Raw genomic sequence first — 20,705 nt, forward strand, 5'->3', positions numbered from 1 at the left:
AATTTGGAAACCACAGGATGAGCAGACAAAGGTTTCCCCTGGAGAGGCTGATGGAAAGCCGCAATAGCACTCAGGTGGACTCGTATAGAGGTAGACTTGAGACCAGACTGGGACAGGTGTAGAAGATAGTCCAATACAGACGATAGAGAAGCTTCTTGAGGTTCTGTAGCATTGGAAATACACCAGGTCGAGAATCTCGTCCATTTTTGGGAATAGCATTGTCGAGTAGCAGGCTTCCTGGAAGCCTCCAAGACCTCCCTCACAGCTTGAGAGAACTGGTGAGGGGTTATGTTGAAAGGAACCAAGCTGTCAGGTGGAGAGACTGCAGGTTGGGATGAAGCAGTGAACCTTGATGTTGAGTAAGCAGCGAAGGAAACACTGGAAGAAGAATTGGCTCCCTGCTGCTGAGTTGAAGTAGAAGGGAGAACCAAGGTTGTCTGGGCCACCGAGGCGCAATCAGGATCATGGTGGCACGGTCTGATCTTAACTTGACCAGAGTCTTCTGAATGAGAGGAAAGGGAGGAAACGCATAAAGGAAGCGATTCCCCCACTCCAGTAGAAAGGCGTCTGCCTCGAGGCGGAGAGGAGTGTAGATCCTGGAGCAAAACTGAGGCAGTTTGAAGTTGTGGGGGGCTGCAAAGAGGTCTATCTGAGGTGTCCCCCATTGTGCAAATATCTGATGAAGGGGTTTGGAATTGAGCGTCCATTCGTGAGGTTGAAGAAGACGGCTCAATTTGTCTGCCAAGACATTGTCTTTCCCCTGAATGTAGACAGCCCTGAGGAAGGTGTTGTGGCGGACCGCCCAATCCCAGACTCGAAGAGCTTCCTGGCAAAGGGAGGCCGAGCCCGTGCCCCCTTGCTTGTTTACATAATACATGGCGACCTGATTGTCGGTGCGAATTAGGACCACCATGTTGTGAAGCAGATGTTGAAAAGCCTGAAGAGCATTGAAGATGGCTCTGAGCTCCAGAAGATTGATTTGATGGAGTCGTTCCGCACTGGTCCAGAACCCCTGAGTGCGAAGACCATCCAGATGAGCTCCCCATGCATAGTTCGATGAATCGGTCGTGAGAACCTTCTGATGGGGAGGAGAGTGAAACAGCAAACTTCTGGATAGATTCGAAGAGGTCATCCACCAAAGAAGAGACTGCCGTAGAGCAGGAGTGACTAGAATGTGGCGGGACAATGGGTCGGAGACCTGAGTCCACTGAGATGCCAAGGTCCATTGAGGAATTCTGAGATGTAGTCTGGCAAAAGGCGTCACATGAACTGTGGATGCCATGTGACCCAAGAGGACCATCATGTGTCTCGCTGAGATGGACGGGCGAGAAGACACCAACTGGCAGAGTAGAAGAAGAGCCTCCATGCGCTGAGGAGGGAGGAACGCTCGAAGTTGGATGGTATCCAGGACCGCCCCGATGAAGGGGAGAGTCTGGGTGGGCTGAAGATGTGACTTGGGAAAGTTGATCTCGAAGCCCAAGCTCTGCAGAAAATAAATCGTGGTCAAGGTCGCCGAAATGACCTCTGGGGCCGACGGGGCCTTGATGAGCCAGTCGTCGAGGTATGGAAACACCTGAAGACCCATGTTCCGGAGCGCAGCGGCCACCACCACCAGACACTTCGTGAAGACTCTGGGCGAAGAGGAAAGGCCAAATGGAAGCACTCGATACTGCAGATGTAGATGTCCCACCCGAAATCTGAGGAACTTGCGGGAGGCCGGATGAATCGGGATGTGAGTGTAGGCCTCCTTGAGGTCCAGAGAGCATAACCAATCGTTCTGCTCGAGTAGGGGGTAGAGAGAGGCAAGGGTCAGCATGCGGAACCGCTCCTTGACCAAAAACTTGTTGAGGACTCGAAGGTCCAAAATGGGACGCAGATCGCCCGTCTTCTTCGGAACCAAGAAATACCGGGAGTAGAACCCCCGGTTTTGCTGATCTACTGGCACCGGCTCGACGGCTCGAAGCCGAAGCAGAGCCTGCGCCTCCTGTAGAAGAAGAGCGTTCTGCATCGAGTTGGAAGGATACTCTCTTGGAGGGTGGTCCGGGGGGACCCGTTGGAAATGAAGAGAGTATCCCTCTCTTACGATGGTAAGGACCCAGAGGTCCGAGGTGATCGACTCCCATTGATGATAAAAATGGTGGAGTCGACCCCCGATGGGAAAAACAAGGGAAGACAGAACGTTGGTTATGCTCCCTGGAAGAGAGTCAAAAGGGCTGAGTGGCCTTGGGTGCAGCCGGCATCTGAGGTTTCTGCTGAGACTTTTGTGGAGGCTGCCTCTTCGCAGGCTGTCTCGCTAGGGGAGCCTGTCTGGGTTGATAACGCCTCTGGTAGATTTGAGGCGGTCTAGATGGACGAGACTGTTGAGGCTTAGGCTTAGGACGCAGAATGGATTGAAAAGACTTCTCGTGGTCCGAAAGCTTTTTAGTGACAGTCTCGATAGACTCATCGAATAGATCCGCTCCCGCACAAGGCACATTAGCCAATCTGTCTTGGAGGTTCGGATCCATATCAATAGTGCGAAGCCAGGCCAGGCGACGCATGGCGACTGAGCAGGCCGCAGCCCGTGCCGAGAGCTCGAAGGCATCGTAGGAGGATTGCATCAGCTGCAGCCGCAACTGGGACAATGTTGCCACCACCTCCTCAAACTGGAAACGAGCTTCAGCATCGATGAAAGGGACGAACTTGCGGAGGACCGGCAAGAAGAAATCCAAATAAGAAGAGAAGAAAAAATTGTAATTGAGTACTCGAGTCGCCATCATCGAATTTTGGTAAACTCGTCTACCAAACTTGTCCATCGTTCTCCCCTCCCTGCCCGGAGGCACAGAAGCGTAGACCTGGGAAGGGTGAGAACGCTTGAGAGAAGACTCGACCAGCAGAGACTGATGAGAAAGTTGAGCTCCCTCAAACCCCTTGTGGTGAACGATGCGGTATCGAGCATCCAGCTTGCTGGGAACCGCAGGGATAGAATACGGTGTCTCAAAACAGCGCATGAAAGTCTGGTCCAGCAATTTATGCAAAGGAAGCCGAAGAGTCTCCGCCGGAGGGTGAGGCAAATGCATCGTATCCAAATACTCTTTAGAATATTTAGATCCAGTATCCAAAGTCACATCTAAGTCATCCGCCATCTGTCGGAGAAAAGATGAGAAAGACAATTGGTCCGCCAAGGCCGGCCGCCGAGACGGACTAGACGAAGTGGAAGCCTCCGGGTCTAGGGAGAGCTGAGACCGGCATGGAGAATAAGAGGTAGATGGTTCCTCATACTCTGGTCCCTCCGGTTGGGAAACATCGGACGATGAGTATCCCAAACGTTGCATCTTTTTCTGTGGGGACACTTCCGAATGACGTGAGGAGTGTCGAGATGAATGACGAGAACGATGCCCCTCCCGGTGCCGGGATGGGGAGCGAGAACTTCTGTGCATCGCACGATCCCCCGAAGCCTCTAAGGAATGGATGGGGCTCGAAGCGGTGGATCGCAGAGGTGGCAAGGACGCGGACTCACGCAGCGCCACCCAAGTCTGGTATGGAGTGCGGAAGAACTCTTCCTGCGATGCAGTATGCCCAGGACTCCGAATATCAGGGACCGTCCCAGCGCCCTGTTGCCTTGGAGGAGTAATGGGCTCTAAAGGTGGCATATCAGGAAGGGAAGCCCTCCTGGAGGCATCCGCCGCTCTCCGCCGATCCCCCTCGTCGAGCAGCGAGATCGAACGGCGAGGGGGAGGGGGAGGGGGCGGACCGCCCTCAGGGACCGGTGCTCGGACTTCACCCTGAATGTTGGCGATAAGCCGGGGTCCCATAGTTTGCATAAGCTCGACAAACTGAGCTTCCAGCAGGGATCGAAGCGAAGCCGATATGGAGGGATCCGCACCGAAAGGGGGTCCTCCTGCACGGTCATCGCGCTCCTTCGCAGCCAAGTGCTTCTGCTTAGTAGCTTTAGGCACCTTGATGACCACGGGAGGGACAGTGGACGGCGGTACCTGAACCGAAGAGACAGAGGCAGGCGCCGCAGCGGAACTGGAAGCCGCAGCCGGTGTAAACGATGCAGGCTTCACGATGCTGGATGCGGAAGTCGTCGATGCAGGTTTCGAGCGGACCGGTGAAACCTCAGCAGATGTAGAAGCAGACAGATCCTTGGCAGTCTCCATCTTGAACATCGACTCCCAAAGTAAGCAACGCCGCTTGAACGAGCGCGCAGTGAGCGTGGAACAAGGCCTGCACGATTTCGGAACGTGGTCCGGACCAAGACACTGAAGGCAGCGTCGATGCGGGTCCGTCAACGAAATCGCACGCTGGCACTTGCTGCACTTTTTAAAACCGGTGATTGGCCGTGACATAGGCCGGAAAATCGACGCTGCAATGTCGAAAGAGGTAGGCCGCAGCCACGAGGCCGGGCCGGCCGAACCGCCGGAAGAAATAATTTTGAACTTTTTTTTTTTTTTTTAAATAAAGTAAAGTTTAAAGTGAATTCAAAGAAATAAACCAAAACGCGGGTTAAAGAAGGCAAAGAAAAACTGAAATTCAGTCAGCGCAGATTGAAGATAACTTCTCAGCTCCGCGGAAAGAAAAGAACTGAGGAGACACGCCCGGTACATCGGGCGGGAAGGCACTGGCGCATGCGCGGTGCGGGCATCTCGAAACTTCTAAGTTTCTTCAAGCAAGACATGCTTTCAAGATGTCCGTATCGGGGCTCTGTCGAATGACATCACCCACTAGTGAGAATACCTGCCTGCTTGTCCTGGGATAATAATTTATTTATTTTAAGAATTTCTATACCGTTTAAGACTAAATGGTTTGCATGATGCTACGTACATAATATTATAAGACAAGATAAAAACATTAATGAACAGATCCTCAAGAAATCAGCAATAAAAATCAAAACAAGAAGAGGCTATACAAACAATTGTAGAGAGATTCTCAGAAACCATCAATCAAGAGGAATCAATATCTAAAAATGGCATTTATGAACAGTTGAGTTTTAAGTAATTTCCCATATTTACTTTTTTTATCACATTTCCGTATTTGACTCACAAGTGAGTTCTACAGTTTAACCCCTGCACAACAGAAAGTCATTGTGCTGGTCTCAACGTATTTGGGGTTAACATTTGCCTTTTATAGGGCTAAGTTCTCAGAGCGTAGTGATTAAGTAGATAATTACTCATCTTGCTCTTAAAAAGTTCAGGTATGGTACCCAACTGTACAAAAATTGGTGACAAATCATCACCACTTTGTACTGAATTCTGAATGCAACTGGCAACCAGTGTAAGCGGACTGGCAAGTACAGAATGGACCCCAAAGTGATGGACTGGGTCAGGAACTGGTTGAGTGTAAGGCAACCACCCTAAGTCAGCTGGTATAGTTACCAGTAGGGATCTCCCATATATTGGTGGAACATTTGCCACAGGAAGATCCAGTTTACTATTGAACATTGAATATGGAATATGTAGAGGCTGATAAGAAAACACAGAATTGATTAATAAATATTTCTGTTCTGGGTCGACTGAGAAAAGGGCCAGGAGTATGATCACAGAAAAAGGTGAAAATAAAAAGAAACAAACACTGATTTTCAGAAGACTTTGCTTCTGAGTAGCTAACTAAACTAAAAAATAGACAAAACGATAGGCAGGATGGAATACATCCGAAGGAACTTAGGGATAGAAACATAGAAACATAGTGGCAGAAAAGGGCTATAGCCCACCAAGTCTGCCCATTCCAAAGTATTCGCTCCCGAATTTACTCCCTTAAAGATCCCACGTGAGCATCCCATTTACTCTTAAAATCCTTCACGCTGCTGGCTTCAACAACCTGCAGTGGGAGTTTGTTCCACTGATCCACCACTCTTTCGGTGAAGAAGTACTTTCTGGAGTCTCCTTGAAACTTCCCTCCTCTGATCTTCAGCAGATGCCCTCTGGTGGTCGAGGGACCCATAAGACAGAAGATATCATCTTCCGACTCAATGCGACCAGTGATGTACTTAAATGTTTCAATCATGTCTCCCCTCTCTCTTCGTTCCTCAAGTGAGTACAGCCGCAACTTCTTTAGTCTTTCTTCATAAGTTAGATCCTTTAGCCCCGAGACCATCCTGGTGGCCATTCGCTGAACCGACTCGATCCTCAGCATGTCTTTACGGTAGTGTGGTTTCCAGCATTGAACACAGTACTCCAAGTGAGGCCTCACCATGGATCTGTACAATGGCATAATGACTTCAGGTCTCCTGCTGACAAAACCTCTGCGGATACAACCCATCATTTGTCTTGCCCTGGAGGAAGCCTTCTCCACTTGATTGGCAGCCTTCATGTCATCACTAATAATCACTCCTAGATCATGTTCTGCCGTGGTCCTAACCAAGGTCTCTCCATTTAGTGCATAAGTTCTGCGCGGGTTTCTCTTACCCAGGTGCATTATCTTGCATTTTTTAGCATTGAAGCCTAGCTGCCAAGTCGTTGACCATCTTTCCAGCAGCAGTAAGTCCTGTGTCATATTGTCAGGTAATAAGCTGTTGCCTACGATGTTGCAAATTTTGGCGTCATCGGCGAACAGTGATACCTTTCCTCTAAGCCCTTGCGTCATATCTCTTATGAATAAGTTGAATAAAATCGGGCCCAAGACCGAGCCCTGTGGTACTCCACTGAGCACGTCCGACGCTTCTGATGGGGTACCGTTCACCACCACCCTCTGTACTCTACCGCTCAGCCAGTCCCCAACCCATTTAGTTAGAGTGTCTCCCAAGCCCATCGATTTCAGCTTGTTCAATAACCTTCGGTGTGGGACGCTATCAAATGCTTTACTGAAGTCCAAATACACCACGTCCAGTGCCTCCCCGGCATCCAGTTGTCTAGTAACCCAGTCAAAAAAGCTAATAAGATTGGATTGGCAGGATCTACCCTGGGTGAACCCGTGTTGGTGGGGATCACGTAGGTTTTCCTCATCTAGGATTGTGTCAAGATTCTGTTTGATCAGTGTTTCCATGACTTTACACACTATAGACGTGAGACTCACTGGCCTGTAGTTTGCTGTCTCTGTCTTGCTGCCCTTTTTGTGGAGTGGGATTACGTTGGCGGTTTTCCAGTCCAAGGGGACTCTTCTGGATGTTCTGGAAGCTCTATTATCTGACCTTTTCAAAGCTTCTTTAAAGTTGGGTGTTGTACTGGAGGACTGGGGATTGATAGATATTGTTCCTCATAGAAACATAGAAGATGACGGCAGAAAAGGGCTACAGCCCACCAAGTCTGCCCACTCTGCTTACCCACCCCCTGTCTATGCCCTAATGACCCAATTTCCTTATCTTGACCCTCGTAGGGATCCCACATGGGTATCCCATTTATTCTTAAAGTCTGGCACACTGTCTGCCTCGATCAGCTGCACTGGAAGCTTGTTCCAATGATCAACCACTCTCTCTGTGAAGAAATACTTTCTGGTGTCGCCATGAAATTTTCCGCCCCTGAGTTTGAGCGTGTGCCCTCTTATGGCCGAGGGTCCCTTGAGAAAGAAAATATCATCTTCCACTTCGACACGTCCCGTGAGGTACTTAAATGTTTCGATCATGTCTTCCCTCTCCCTACGTTCCTCGAGAGTGTAGAGCTGCAATTTGTTCAGTTTCTCTTCGTACGAGAGACCCTTGAGCCCCGAGATCATCCTGGTGGCCGTCCGCTGAACCGATTCAATTCTGCACACATCTTTACTGTAATGTGGCCTCCAGAATTGCACACAGTACTCCAGATGAGGTCTTACCATGGCCCTGTACAACGGCATTATGACTTCAGGCTTTCGGCTGACGAAACTTCTTTTGATACAACCCAATATCTGCCTTGCCTTAGATGAAGCCTTCTCCACTTGATTGGCAGTTTTCATGTCTGCACTAATGATTACTCCTAAATCTCGTTCTGCTGAAGTCCTAGTTAATGTTTCTCTGTTCAAGAAGTACGTCTTGCATGGATTTCCGCTTCCGAGGTGCATGACCTTACATTTCTTAGCATTGAAGCCTAGCTGCCAGGTTGAGGACCAACTTTCCAATGTAAGCAGGTCCTGCACCATATAATTCTGTAAACTGCATTCACTTTCTATATTACATAGTTTGGCGTCATCGGCGAATAGTGTTATTTTACCTTGAAGCCCTTGAGTCAGATCCCCTATGAATATGTTGAAAAGGAGTGGACCCAGGACCGAGCCCTGCGGCACTCCACTGGTCACCTTCGATGTTTTAGAGAGGGTACCATTAACCACCACCCTCTGAAGTCTGCCACTCAGCCAATCATTGACCCATGCAGTTAATGTCTCTCCTAACCCCATCGATTCCATCTTGCTTAGCAGCCTGCGGTGTGGGACACTGTCAAAAGCTTTACTGAAGTCCAGGTACACGACGTCCAAAGACTCTCCCAAGTCCAACTTTCTTGTTACCCAGTCAAAGAAGCTGATGAGATTGGATTGGCAGGACCTACCCTTGGTGAATCCATGCTGACTGGAATCCCGAAGATTCCCTTCATTCAAAATCGTGTCCAATTTGCTTTTAATTAGTGTTTCCATGAGTTTGCACACTATTGATGTGAGACTCACCGGTCTATAATTCGCAGCCTCTGCCCTGCAACCCTTTTTATGCAGAGGAACGACATTAGCTAATTTCCAGTCTAGGGGAACTTTCCCCTTACTTAGGGAGAGATTGAATAGCTCAGCCAACGGTTTCGCCAGGACATCGCTCAATTCTCTGAGCACTCTTGGGTGCAAATTGTCTGGTCCCATGGCTTTGTTCACCTTGAGCCTTGCCAGTTCACTGTAAACTTCACCTGGTGTGAACTCAAAATTCTGAAACGGGTCTTCTGTGCTTTGTGTTGCCTTCAACTGCGGACAATGTCCCGGTGCCTCACAGGTGAAGACTGAGCAGAAGTATTCATTCAGTAATTCGGCTTTATCGGAATCTGCTTCCACGTAACTTCCTTCCGGCCTTCTAAGCCGTACTATCCCGCCTGTGTTCCTTTTTCTGTCACTAATATACCTGAAGAAGGATTTGTCCCCCTTTTTAATGTTTTTTGCCAGAATGTCTTCCACTCAAAGTTTTGCCTCCCTAACTGCCATTTTGACCGTGGTAGACCTGGTCCTATATTCTACCTTTGCCTCTTCACAAAAAATAAAACTGAGGAGTCTGGGAATTATATTCTCTATTAATTTACTCACACTTCCTTCAGATGAAATAATATCAAAATTCAGTGCAAGTAAATCAACAGAATTACAGCTAAAACAGAGGACAGTACAGTTTCTTGAATTCAGTGAATTAAAGAATATGAAGCAGCATAGTTTAACCAGAGATAAGCTTTGTCAAGATGAATCTGATAAATTTCCTTAATGGGGCAACTAAAAGTATGATCAGGGAAGAGCACTAGAAGGGATGTACTTGGATTTCAGCAAGGCCTTGACACAATTCCACATAAGCAACATAAATAGATGTCCTTGATATGGGGGGACTGACTGGGCCAGAAACTGGATGAGTGGAAAGTGACAATAACAGAGCATAACTGTAAACGAAGGGCACGCTGAGGAAAGTGACATTACGCATGGTCCTTTTCAATACTCTTTAAAGAAGAGCAGAAGGGCTAATCAGAAAATGTTTACCAGTCTGCTCATTACTGGCTGCCCTGACCTCTCTTCATTAGTGACGCTTTCTCTTCCCTCAGAAAAACATTTAATCCATTTGTACACTGCTGTTTTCTTCATAGTATTACCCTCATAAACTTAGACTAACATGACCCCAATTTCACATTCATTCTTGCCAAGTATCACAAGAAATTTAATGTTTGTTCATTGCTCCAATTCAAGCTCTGAATTCTCGCGATGACACACAAAACCATGCAACAATAATGAATGCCATTCAGCAACACACTGCCACATGTTGACAGCATATGGGAAAATATTCCATTCTCACAATTATAAAACCAACAACTGGGACTAATCAAATTAATTTTTGCTAAAATCCTTAAATTGAGAATACAAAGCTCAATGAATACACACATATATACACACACACACACGCCAAATGACCGAAGCAAGTCATGGTGACCCAGAATCTTTCCATTGCTCAGTGCTCTGGTGTCAATAGTACATGAAAGCACAGTTACTTACTGTAACAGGTGTTATCCAGGGACAGCAGGCATATATTCTCACATGTGGGTGACGTCATCTACGGAGCCCCAGCGCAGACGGTTTCTCAAGCAAACTTGATTGAAGTTTCAAGTTTGCTATGCTGCACCACGCATGTGCATGCCTTCTTGCCCACTAGAGGGCGCATCCCCACCTCGTGGTCCTCAGTTCCATAGCCAGCAAAGAAGCCATCCCCGGGGAGGAGGGCGGGTTGTGAGAATATATGCCTGCTGTCCCTGGATAACACCTGTTACGGTAAGTAACTGTGCTTTATCCCAGAACAAGCAGGCATGATATTCTCACATGTGGGTGACCTCCAAGCCAACCAAAAAAGGGCAGGTGGGAGGATGGCAATTTAGGAAAACAGGTTACGCAAAACCGACTGGCCAAACCGGCCATCGCTTCTGGACAACGTATCCAGACAGTAGTGGGAGGTGAAAGTATGAACCGAAGACCAAGTGGCAGCCTTGCAGATGTCCTCCACTGGAGTAGACCGGAGGAAAGCAACAGAAGCTGCCATCGCTCGGACCTTATGTCCCGTGACCCGACCATGCAGCTCGAGACCAGCCTGAGCGTAGCAAAAAGAAATTCAAGCAGCCAACCAGTTGGACAAGTTGCGCTTGGAAACAGGACGTCCCAACCGATTAGGATCAAAGGACAAAAATAATTGAGGAACCTTCCGATGAGACTTGGTGCGTTGAAGATAAAAAGCCAACGCCCTCTTACAGTCAAGCGTGTGAAGCGCCGCCTCCCCAGGATGAGAGTGGGGCTTCGGAAAAAACACCGGAAGAACAATGGACTGATTGAGGTGGAAATCAGACACAACCTTAGGTAAAAATTTAGGATGGGTGCGAAGAACCACCTTGTCATGATGGAACACAGTAAAGGGCGGGTCCGCAACCAAAGCCTGCAGCTCACTAATCCGACGAGCGGACGTGAGCGCAAGCAAAAAGATCACCTTCCAAGTGAGAAACTTAAGAAGAGACTTGTCAATAGGCTCAAAAGGAGGTTTCATCAGCTGAGCCAAGACCACATTAAGATCCCAAACCACAGGAGGAGGTTTCAGAGGAGGATTAACATTCACTAGACCCCTCATGAAACGAATCACCAGAGGATGAAGAGAGAGAGATCGACCCTCGAGATTCTGATGGAAAGCAGCAATAGCACTGAGATGCACCCGAATGGAAGTCGTCTTCAGCCCAGACTTGGACAAATGCAATAAATACTCCAGAACCGAAGACACCGGAACCGAACTCGGATCCAGATGGTGCGAGGAACACCAGGATGAAAATCTGGTCCACTTCTGGGAATAACAAAGCCGAGTCGAGACCTTGCGCGAGGCTTCCAACACCTCCCTGACCGACTGAGAAACAGAAACCGAAGTCAAGGGGAAAGGAACCAAGCCGTCAGATGTAAGGACTGAAGATTGGGATGCAACAGCGAACCCCGACTCTGAGACAGCAGAGAGGGAAAAACAGGCAGAAGCAGAGGCTCCCTGACACTGAGTTGAAGGAACAGGGAGAACCAGTGCTGACGAGGCCAACGAGGCGCAATGAGAATCATAGTGGCTCTGGACGACTTGAGATGAACCAACATCCTCAAGATCAGAGGGAAAGGAGGAAACGCATAAAGGAACCTCCCTCCCCAGTTGAGAAGAAAGGCATCGGCCTCGAGACGGTCCGGGGAGTACATCCGAGAACAATAGAGGGGCAGTTTGTGAGTCTCCGGGGAGGCAAACAGATCCACCTGAGGAGTCCCCCAGCGGTCGAAGACCTCGTGCAGAACTCGGGAGTTTAGCGACCACTCGTGCGGCTGGAGAAGACGACTGAGTTTGTCGGCCAGACAATTCTTCTCTCCCTGAATGTAAACCGCCCGCAGGAAGATGTTCTGGGAGACCGCCCATTCCCAAAGGCGCAGGGCTTCCCGGCACAGGGACCAAGAGCCCGTCCCCCCTTGCTTGTTTACATAGTACATTGCCACTTGGTTGTCCGTCCGCACGAGGACTACCTGATCGTGCAGCAGGTGGCAGAACGCTCGAGCAGCCAGAAAAATGGCACGAAGCTCCAACACATTGATGTGACAAAGGCGGTCCTCCGCTGACCATAGACCTTGAGTCCGCAGACCGTCGAGATGAGCCCCCCACGCGTACTCCGAAGAGTCCGTGGTCAGGACCTTGCGATGCGGAGGGACGAGAAAGAGCAAACCTCCGGAAAGATTGGAAGAGTTGGTCCACCAAAGGAGCGAGCGTCTCAAGAAAGGAGTCACTGTTACAGGAAAGGAGAGCGGGTCCCGATCTTGACGCCACTGGGAGGCCAAGGTCCACTGAGGGAGCCTCAGGTGCAATCGGGCGAACGGTGTGACATGAACCGTCGACGCCATGTGGCCAAGTAGAATCATCAGACGGTGCGCTGAGATGGAGCGCTGCAGCGAAATCTGACGGTACAGTCGAAGCAGAGCAGAGGGGGGAGGAACGCACGAAGGCGAACCGTGTCCAGCACGGCCCCGATAAACTGAAGGGATTGAGCAGGGCACAGCTGAGATTTGGGAAAGTTCACTTCGAACCCCAGACGTTGAAGGAAGATGATAGTCTGTTGGGTCGCTGAGATAACCCCCTCCCTGGACGATGCCTTGATCAGCCAATCGTCCAGGTAGGGAAAGACCTGTAGCCCCTGAGATCTCAGGGCAGCCGCGACTACCATCATACACTTCGTGAAGACTCGAGGCGACGACGCCAGCCCAAAAGGGAGGACCCGATACTGAAGGTGCAACTCCCCCACCTGGAACCATAAGAACTTGCAGAAGGCGGGATGCACCGGAACATGGGTATACGCTTCCTTCAAGTCCAGGGAGCACATCCAATCCCCTTCCTCCAACAGAGGGTAGAGAACCGGAAGCGACAACATACGGAACTTCTCTCGGACCAGGAACATGTTGAGCTTCCGGAGGTCCAAAATGGGGCGTAAGTCCCCGGTCTTCTTTGGGACCAAAAAGTAACGGGAGTAAAACTCCCGCCCCCGTTGGTTTGGGGGGACCGGCTCCACCACCCGAAGGCTCAACAAGGCCCTGGCTTCCGAGAGGAGAAGAGGAAGCTGGGCTCGACTGCAAAGAGAGGCCCCTGGCGGTTGTTCCGGCGGCGAGGCTGAGAAGTTCAGCAAGTAACCCTCGGAGATGAGACGGAGCACCCAAGCGTCTGACGTGATCATAGCCCAGGCTGAATGAAAGGCCCGCAGCCGGCCCCCGATGGGCAGGGGGTCCGGCGAGAGTGTGGAGGGGGTCCGCCCCCATCCGCTCATCACGTCAAAAAGACAGCGCTGGCTTAGACGCCCCTTGCGCCTGAGGTTTTGGTTGGCCCCCTCTGCCCTGCTGCGGGGGGCACCAGGGCGGAGGCCTAGAGAATGCTGGCGTAGACTTTTGAGGGTATCGCCGCGGTGGAGGTCTAAATGGCTTCTGCGGTGGTACCCGTGGCTTAGGACGGACCAAGGAGGCGATGGAGCGCTCATGTTCGGACAGGCGTTTGGTCGCCGCCTCCAAGGACTCATCGAACAATTCCGATCCAACACATGGCAGATTGGCTAGGCGCTCCTGCAAGTTCGGGTCCATATCAACCGTTCGGAGCCATGCGAGACGGCGCATCGCTACTGCAAAGGCGGAGACTCTGGAGGCCAACTCAAAAGCGTCGTAAACAGCATGAAAAAGGTATAGACGCAGCTGTGACAAGTTGGCCATAAAAGTACCAAAGTCCCCCTTATGGGAATCCGGCATGACCCCATGATAACGGGGTAACGCCTTCACCATCTGCCTCAGATAGGATGAAAAAGTGAAAGCATAATTAAGGACCCTGGCCGCCATCATGGAATTGGAGTAGAGGCGGCGACCAAACTTGTCCAGGGTCCGCCCTTCCCGCCCAGGAGGGACCGCAGCCGAGATCCTAGAAGGCTGGGACTTCTTTAACGCCGACTCCACCAGCAACGACCGGTGAGACAGTTGTGCTTTCTCGAAGCCCTTGCATGGGATGGTACGGTACTTCGACTCCATCTTCGATGGAACCGCTGTGACTGTAAGAGGGGAGTCCAAGTTTCTCAGGAAGGTCTGATGGAGGACTTTATTGAGAGGCAGACGAGGAGTCTCCCTCGGGGGAGAAGGCAAATCCTGCTCCTCCAAAAATTCCTTGGTATATTGAGAACCAGACACCAGATCAAGGTCCAAGGCCCTCCCCATATCAAGCACAAATCTCGAAAAGGAGGAGGGCTTGGAAGGCGGGGAGGGAGATCGAGAAGCCCGCGTCGCCAAAAAGGAAGGGGAAGCCTCACGGGAATACCGAGGTTCCCTACTAGTACCAGACCCCGAACCCCACGACGACGCCCCGAGCAACCTCGACGGGGTCGGGGACCGCCTATGCCCCGAGGAACCCCTTTGGGAAGTCCCCTGGGTACGAGGCAACGAGGCCTGCCCCTTCCGTTTCGGCGAGGAGTCTCTCGACAACCCTCCCTCGGAGGAACGGAAAAGCCTCGGATTATCGAGGCGGAGCTCCGAGACACGCAGCGTCTCAGCCCCGGTCGGCGAGGAGCAACCGCGTCTCCGATGAGAACCCCGAGGACGCTTGGGCTTCCTCGGCCGACGCTTCGCCCGAGGCCGACCCGAGGGGAGGAGCCCCGGGAGGACCTCGACGAGGAAGAAGTGGAAGAGATCCTCCGAACTCGCCGCACCTTGTCCCGAGGCCGCACACTCCGCTCCGGCTGGTCGACCGAGGTCAAGGGCAAGGTCGGGGTCAAGGCCGGAGCCACCCCAGGGGCCGAAGTCGAGGGCACCGAGACCGAGGCTGCCGAAGCTGGGGCACTCGAGGCCGAAGCCGGCTGTAGATGCGCGAGGGCGCCGGACAGCTCTGAGGCAATGAGGGCACGGAGTATGTCCTGAAAAACAGGAACCCCCATCATGGCCGGTAGATCCGGGGCCGGCGGGTGCTCCCTCGAGGGCGACCTCGGTCTCGAGTATTCCCATGGGGCTGGGCCGAAGATGACCCACTCACCCCCGTCGAGGATCCCGAGGATGGCTTCTTCGAGGACCCTGGAACTGAAGAAGGAAGTGAGGACTTACCCACCGTCGACTTCGGAGTCGAGGACGCAGGCTTCGACGAAGCAGGATGTCGCGGCGAGGTCGAGGGAGTCGAGGCCGAGGCCGAAGCTGAGGCCGACGTCGAGGCCTTCCCCGCCGCGGGGTCCACAGCAAAGAGCTCCGCCATTCTAGCACGACGGCGGCGGAGAGCTCTTGGCTGAAAAGTCGAGCACCGAGAACAAGAGTCGGTGGGGTGCTCGGGATCCAGGCAAAGTAAGCACCACCGGTGGGGATCGGTGATTGAAAGCAGCCGATCGCACCGGGTGCACTTTTTAAAGCCCGTCAAGGGACGGGACATGAAACCGAAAAACGGCCGGGAATGTAACGAGGTCCCGAGGCCGCGGCTACCGGGAGCCCCCGGAGCCGAATGAAAATTTCTTTTTTTGACGATTACCGAACACACGAACGAATAAAAAAATAAAGCAAGCACAGCGCCCGAGAAAAACGACTCAGACGCGGTGTCAGAAGGCAAAAATAGAGAGCACAAATTCCACAGGGCTTCTAGCTCCGCGGAAAAAACTGAACTGAGGACCACGAGGTGGGGATGCGCCCTCTAGTGGGCAAGAAGGCATGCACATGCGTGGTGCAGCATAGCAAACTTGAAACTTCAATCAAGTTTGCTTGAAAAGCTGTCCGCGCTGGGGCTCCGTCACCCACATGTGAGAATATCATGCCTGCTTGTCCTGGGATAATGTCATCTTCCCAGCATTTTTCATTTCCCAGACATCATCTACCATCAGCAAGTAACATATAGAATTGTGAAGCTACCATGTTTCTCCGAAAATAAGACAGTGTCATAATAATTTTGGGCCTAAAAAATGCACTAAGGTTTATTTTCGGGGTAGGTTTTATTTTTTTTCATGTACATGATCATCTCTCCCTTCCTCTTTCCTCTCTCCCACATGTGCAGCATCTTTCCTCCCCTCTCACCTATCCCCTTCTTCCTTCCCTCTGCAGTATTTTTCTATCCCTCCCTCCCATCCCTCGTGCAACAGAACCCTTGCACAGCTTCTATCCCTCCCTTCCGTGCACAACCCTTGAGCAGCCCCTCCCCGCCCCCACAGCGCAGCTGAGCTCCCGCTGACCCTGCCATCCTTCCATCTCTCCCTCCCAAACGAACCCCACTAACTGCGAGACTTGCATACCTCCCTCCAAAGAACAGCATCGGCAGCACTTTAAACCCCGCTAACCCTCCGACTGCGAGTCCTACTAAAAGCAGCATCAGCAGTACTCTAAACAGGCTGCTTCATGGCCTTCTCCCACCGGGGCCTTCCATGCATCAAGTTACTGATGACATCATTAGTGAAGCGGCAGAGGGAATGCTCCGGTGGGAGAAGGCCATGAAGCAGCCTGTTTACAGAGTGCTGCCGACGCTGCTCTTTGTAGAACTCACGGTCGGATGGTCGGCGATGTTTGAACGGGAGGGAGAGATGGAAAGATGGGAGGGTCAGCAGGGGTTCGGCTGCGTGGCGGGGGCGAGGTGGGCGGGGGGAAGCGCTACTGCAGACAAATCCAGGGGCATTTGGGTTAGGCTTATTTTTGGTGTAGGGCTTATATTAAGACCTACCCCAAAAATCATGCTAGGGTTTATTTTCGGGGTAGGTCTTATTTTTCGAGAAACAGTAGATAACCAGTAATCAATGTATTATAAGTTCTATGTCCATTCATCTGACAAATCAACCAAAATTCCAGAAATCTTTCAGAAGGGAATGCACAAGCTGCAAATAAAGACTTCAGATAATAAATTCTTGTAGTTGTGCAAAGGACTACAGTATATTATATCTGTTGGACAGTTTAAATGTCTAAATTCCACATGCTTGCCAGGACTTCCATGAAACTAGGTGCTTATTTTTACAAATATTAACATTATATCATAAAGGAATCTTAAGAGAAAGACTTACCCTTGCATAAGTATTTTTGGAACAATCCAAAGGCAAACCATTCTAGTCAAATAAAGGAACATTCCAACAATATGAAGAAATCAGGATGCCAACATACCTTGTTGGTGTTAAAACCAGTTGGGCAGGTGGTAACTGGATCTTGGAGGGAGCAATAGAAAAGAGAGTCTGGCATTCCTACTCAGAGAAAATAAAAACAGCTGTAGTTTCAACATATACTTCAGGGCATATGTAATTTTCATCCCTAAACCCAGCTTCTGTTCTTTAGGCCAACTTGAGTTGAGGGGTGCTGCAAAGGTAACATTTACAGTCCCAGGAAGGCAATTTGCCCAATCATTGCTTAACAGTGATAGCTGGCTAGTTCAAAAATATGCTTGTAGGCCTGTCTGGTGTAATGCTGCACATGTCATGTAGAGAACTCCTGGAAGGAGAGTCCCAGCTACTGTTATAGCAGAACACAGTGGTCCCAGGCCAAGGACCATCACTGCAATATGATTGAAATGGAAACCTGAACGAGAAGGACAACAGTGTAAGGCCAAAAATAAGAGAGTCTGCTCTGGGGTAAAGAAAGGGCTTATCTGATCAATAGTAGGTGAGAAGATGAGAAGCAAATGTAAGGGGAATGCTAAGAGTGAAAAGGTGATGAATAGAAGGATGGAGAGTAAACAGTGAGGAATGAAAAGGAAAGGGAACAGGGATAACGTGGAAAGTCTCTACACTTTACCTATAAACTTTCCAATTCCTTGCTTGTAATCTTCAAGGACCTCTTGACACTCTGCCCTGCAATCAAAAAGAACAAAAGATGCATCTTAGGCAGCAGAGCATCAATACGTGTTCATACACAGCAGTACACAATGCCAGAAGAAGAAGCATAGCTTCCAGGTTAGATGAGCAGAGGTTACTGTAACCAAGCCAGAAAAAACTCTTCCCCAAGGCAGCTGACCATCTCTGCTCTTCTCTCTTCAGCCAGTTCTTGACCCAGAGTGCAAGAAATTACCTTCAGGTCATAACTGCTTACTTACATAGAAGCAGAGAAAAAAATATAGACAGATAGACCATATGGCTGATTCAGTCTACCCATGTATGCCATCTACTAATTCTTCCTCTCCCCTAGTACCTGTCCTAAATCTTTCTTTGCATTCAGTACAGCTTTTGTTTCCGCCACCTACACCGGGAGGATGTTCCACAAATTCACCATCCTTTCCTTGAAGAAGTATTTTCTCAATCTGAGTCGGTCTCCTTTCATCTTCATTCTATGCCCCCTCAGTCCAGAATTTCTTTTCAATTGAAAGAGACTCTCATCTTGCGCATGTATATCTTGGAGGTTTTACATCTCTATCGGATCTCCCCTCTCCCACCTTTCTTCCAAAGTGTACATACTGAGATTTCAAACTCTGTCCCCGTACACTACAGGATGAAGGCAACTGACCATTTTAGTAGCCACCATCTGGACCGACTCCATCCTGATTGTATCTTTTTGAAGGTGTGGTCTCCAGAGATGTACACAATATTCTAAAAAGAGATCTCACCAGCCTTATACAGGGGCATCATCATCATCAACCCCCAGATCACACTCCCAATCTAGGGAATTTAACAAAACGTGTGGAAATGCGAAAAGCATATAATGTATCTCTAGCCGCTGTATGTAACAACCACTACTCGTCTCACGTATTTAGCACCTATCCCCTCATAGCTCCATCCTAGTCCATACTAAATAGCACAACTTAACCTGACCTACAAAGCAATGTTCCATCAATACAGAGCGTTTCATAGCTATCCCTAATTGCCAATCCCATATTTGACGGATTTGCACAGTTTGCCTTGCTTCTATCTTTTTTGGTTATTAACGGCCATGCGCCAATGTTGCCATTGAACCATAGCCATTAAAAACAATTAGCACACATGTAATTACTCCTATCCATTTTGAAGGTGGTCATGTATTTGTAATGAGTGTAACTAATGGGCAGACTAGATGGAACGTTCAGGTCTTTATCTGCCATCATTTATATTCCTGTGCTAATCAGTTAGTGTATGGTAATTTAGCTGCACTAACTGATTAGCACAAGAATTCCTTCAAAAACTTTTTTAGCACAGGGTTAGCCCATGCACATTTGGCTCTTATTGCAGGATGCCTGAGCACATTCTACGGTGTGCCATTTTAAGCTGCATTAGGCACAGGTTAGCACTTAACGCAATTTAACAAAAGGTCCCTTTAATGTATTAATAGAACTGTATGTAAGGGAAAGGTCACTAATTCTCTTGGTAAAAGACTCATCTCCATCCACATTTCTAATCAGATTTATATAAAATTACAGCACATCGGAAAAACAAGAGAGAAAACATAAAATTGACAAAATTACCAGCGTTTTAAGAATTATGACTGACACAGTAGTTATTAAAAGCTTTACTTTTTTACTCAGTCCTTCAAATGATTAACAGGACAAATTGGTTGTGTTTCCTGTATTGAAAATTTTAGTTTTAAAAATCATGCGGCAATTTACAGGTCATCAACCAACAAATTAGGCTCTTACCTCGGTAATCTGGTTCTGTTAGTATACACAGGAGTCTGTAATGTAGATGTTGATTTCTGTTTCCCGCAAACTGCAGAAGAATCTCTTTTAAGAACTTGAAACTCCTCCCCTTCTGCAGTGGAGTACAGCTCCTTCCTCAGTTGGAACCAAAGCAATAGAACTCCACTGAAATATAAGAAAAGAGAAGGAGAGGCACGAGGACCTCCCCCAGCAAGAAACATTCTGCTTTGTTCTGAAACTCAGAAAACAGAACAATGATTACCATATTTTTTGGGCTATACGACGCACCTGACCATAAGGAACACCTACGTGTAGAAGAGGAAAAACCAAGAAAAAAAAAATTTGGTTCAGAATTTTTTTTTCTTGGTTTTTCCTCCACTACACGTAGATGCGTCTGGTGCTCTGGTGGTAGGCAGCCCGCTGCCCCCACCCTTGTACCTTTATTTAAACGCCGGTGGTCCAGCACGGTCGTGCCAGGAGATTTCTGCGTTCCTGCTGGACGGCTGCCTCTTTTGTTGCTGCAGAGTGGCGAATAAGACAGGAACACAAGCTTTTCGCTTCCTACCTGGTACCGCGCCACTCCATTAATGGCTGCCGTCAATTCTCGCTGCATCTGCTGGGAGTGATGTTGCGGAAACCATCTGAAAAGGGTGCATTTGCGCTCTTGCCCAGGGTACCATTTCCAAGAGGCTGCCATCAAGCCCAGCACCTATAGATACTGATAGGCCTTGGGGCATGGAAGGGCCCTGATCGCAAGGATCTGCGTCCTGAGCTTCTGTTTGTGTGGCTCGGTAAGAAAAACACAGACTTGCATCAAGTTGGGTGCAGAGGATGCTGGCCCAGTAGTGTAGAAACTACAACTCCCAGGATGCACTGGGCTCAGTAGCTTAGGGCTGAGCTAACTGAGAAGAGGTAGAAGAGCTGCTGAGTCATGGGGGTGGGATCCAGGCAGACATGAGTTTATCTTTTCCAGTTTAAGATTCATTCAAAGAAGCCCCTGAGCAAGAGATGTGAACTCCTGACTTTTCCCTAGACATCAGCT

At 49.5% G+C, this 20,705-nt stretch overlaps 1 protein-coding gene across 3 annotated transcripts in view; it reads right to left on the reverse strand.

The window, feature by feature from the left end:
• Positions 1 to 20,705, reverse strand: part of QTRT2 (queuine tRNA-ribosyltransferase accessory subunit 2) — an 86,354-nt gene that overhangs the window by 32,486 nt on the left and 33,163 nt on the right. For all 3 annotated transcript variants that reach the window (XM_033940137.1, XM_033940139.1, XM_033940138.1), the window contains 2 exons: positions 17,857 to 17,912; positions 17,233 to 17,309 (listed from right to left, as the gene is read on the reverse strand). In XM_033940137.1, coding sequence (XP_033796028.1) covers positions 17,233 to 17,309; positions 17,857 to 17,912 — 133 coding nt within the window. The remainder of the gene's footprint in view (positions 1 to 17,232; positions 17,310 to 17,856; positions 17,913 to 20,705) is intronic.

This window comes from Geotrypetes seraphini, chromosome 4, assembly GCF_902459505.1.
Source record: "Geotrypetes seraphini chromosome 4, aGeoSer1.1, whole genome shotgun sequence".
Classification (NCBI taxonomy): domain Eukaryota; kingdom Metazoa; phylum Chordata; class Amphibia; order Gymnophiona; family Dermophiidae; genus Geotrypetes; species Geotrypetes seraphini.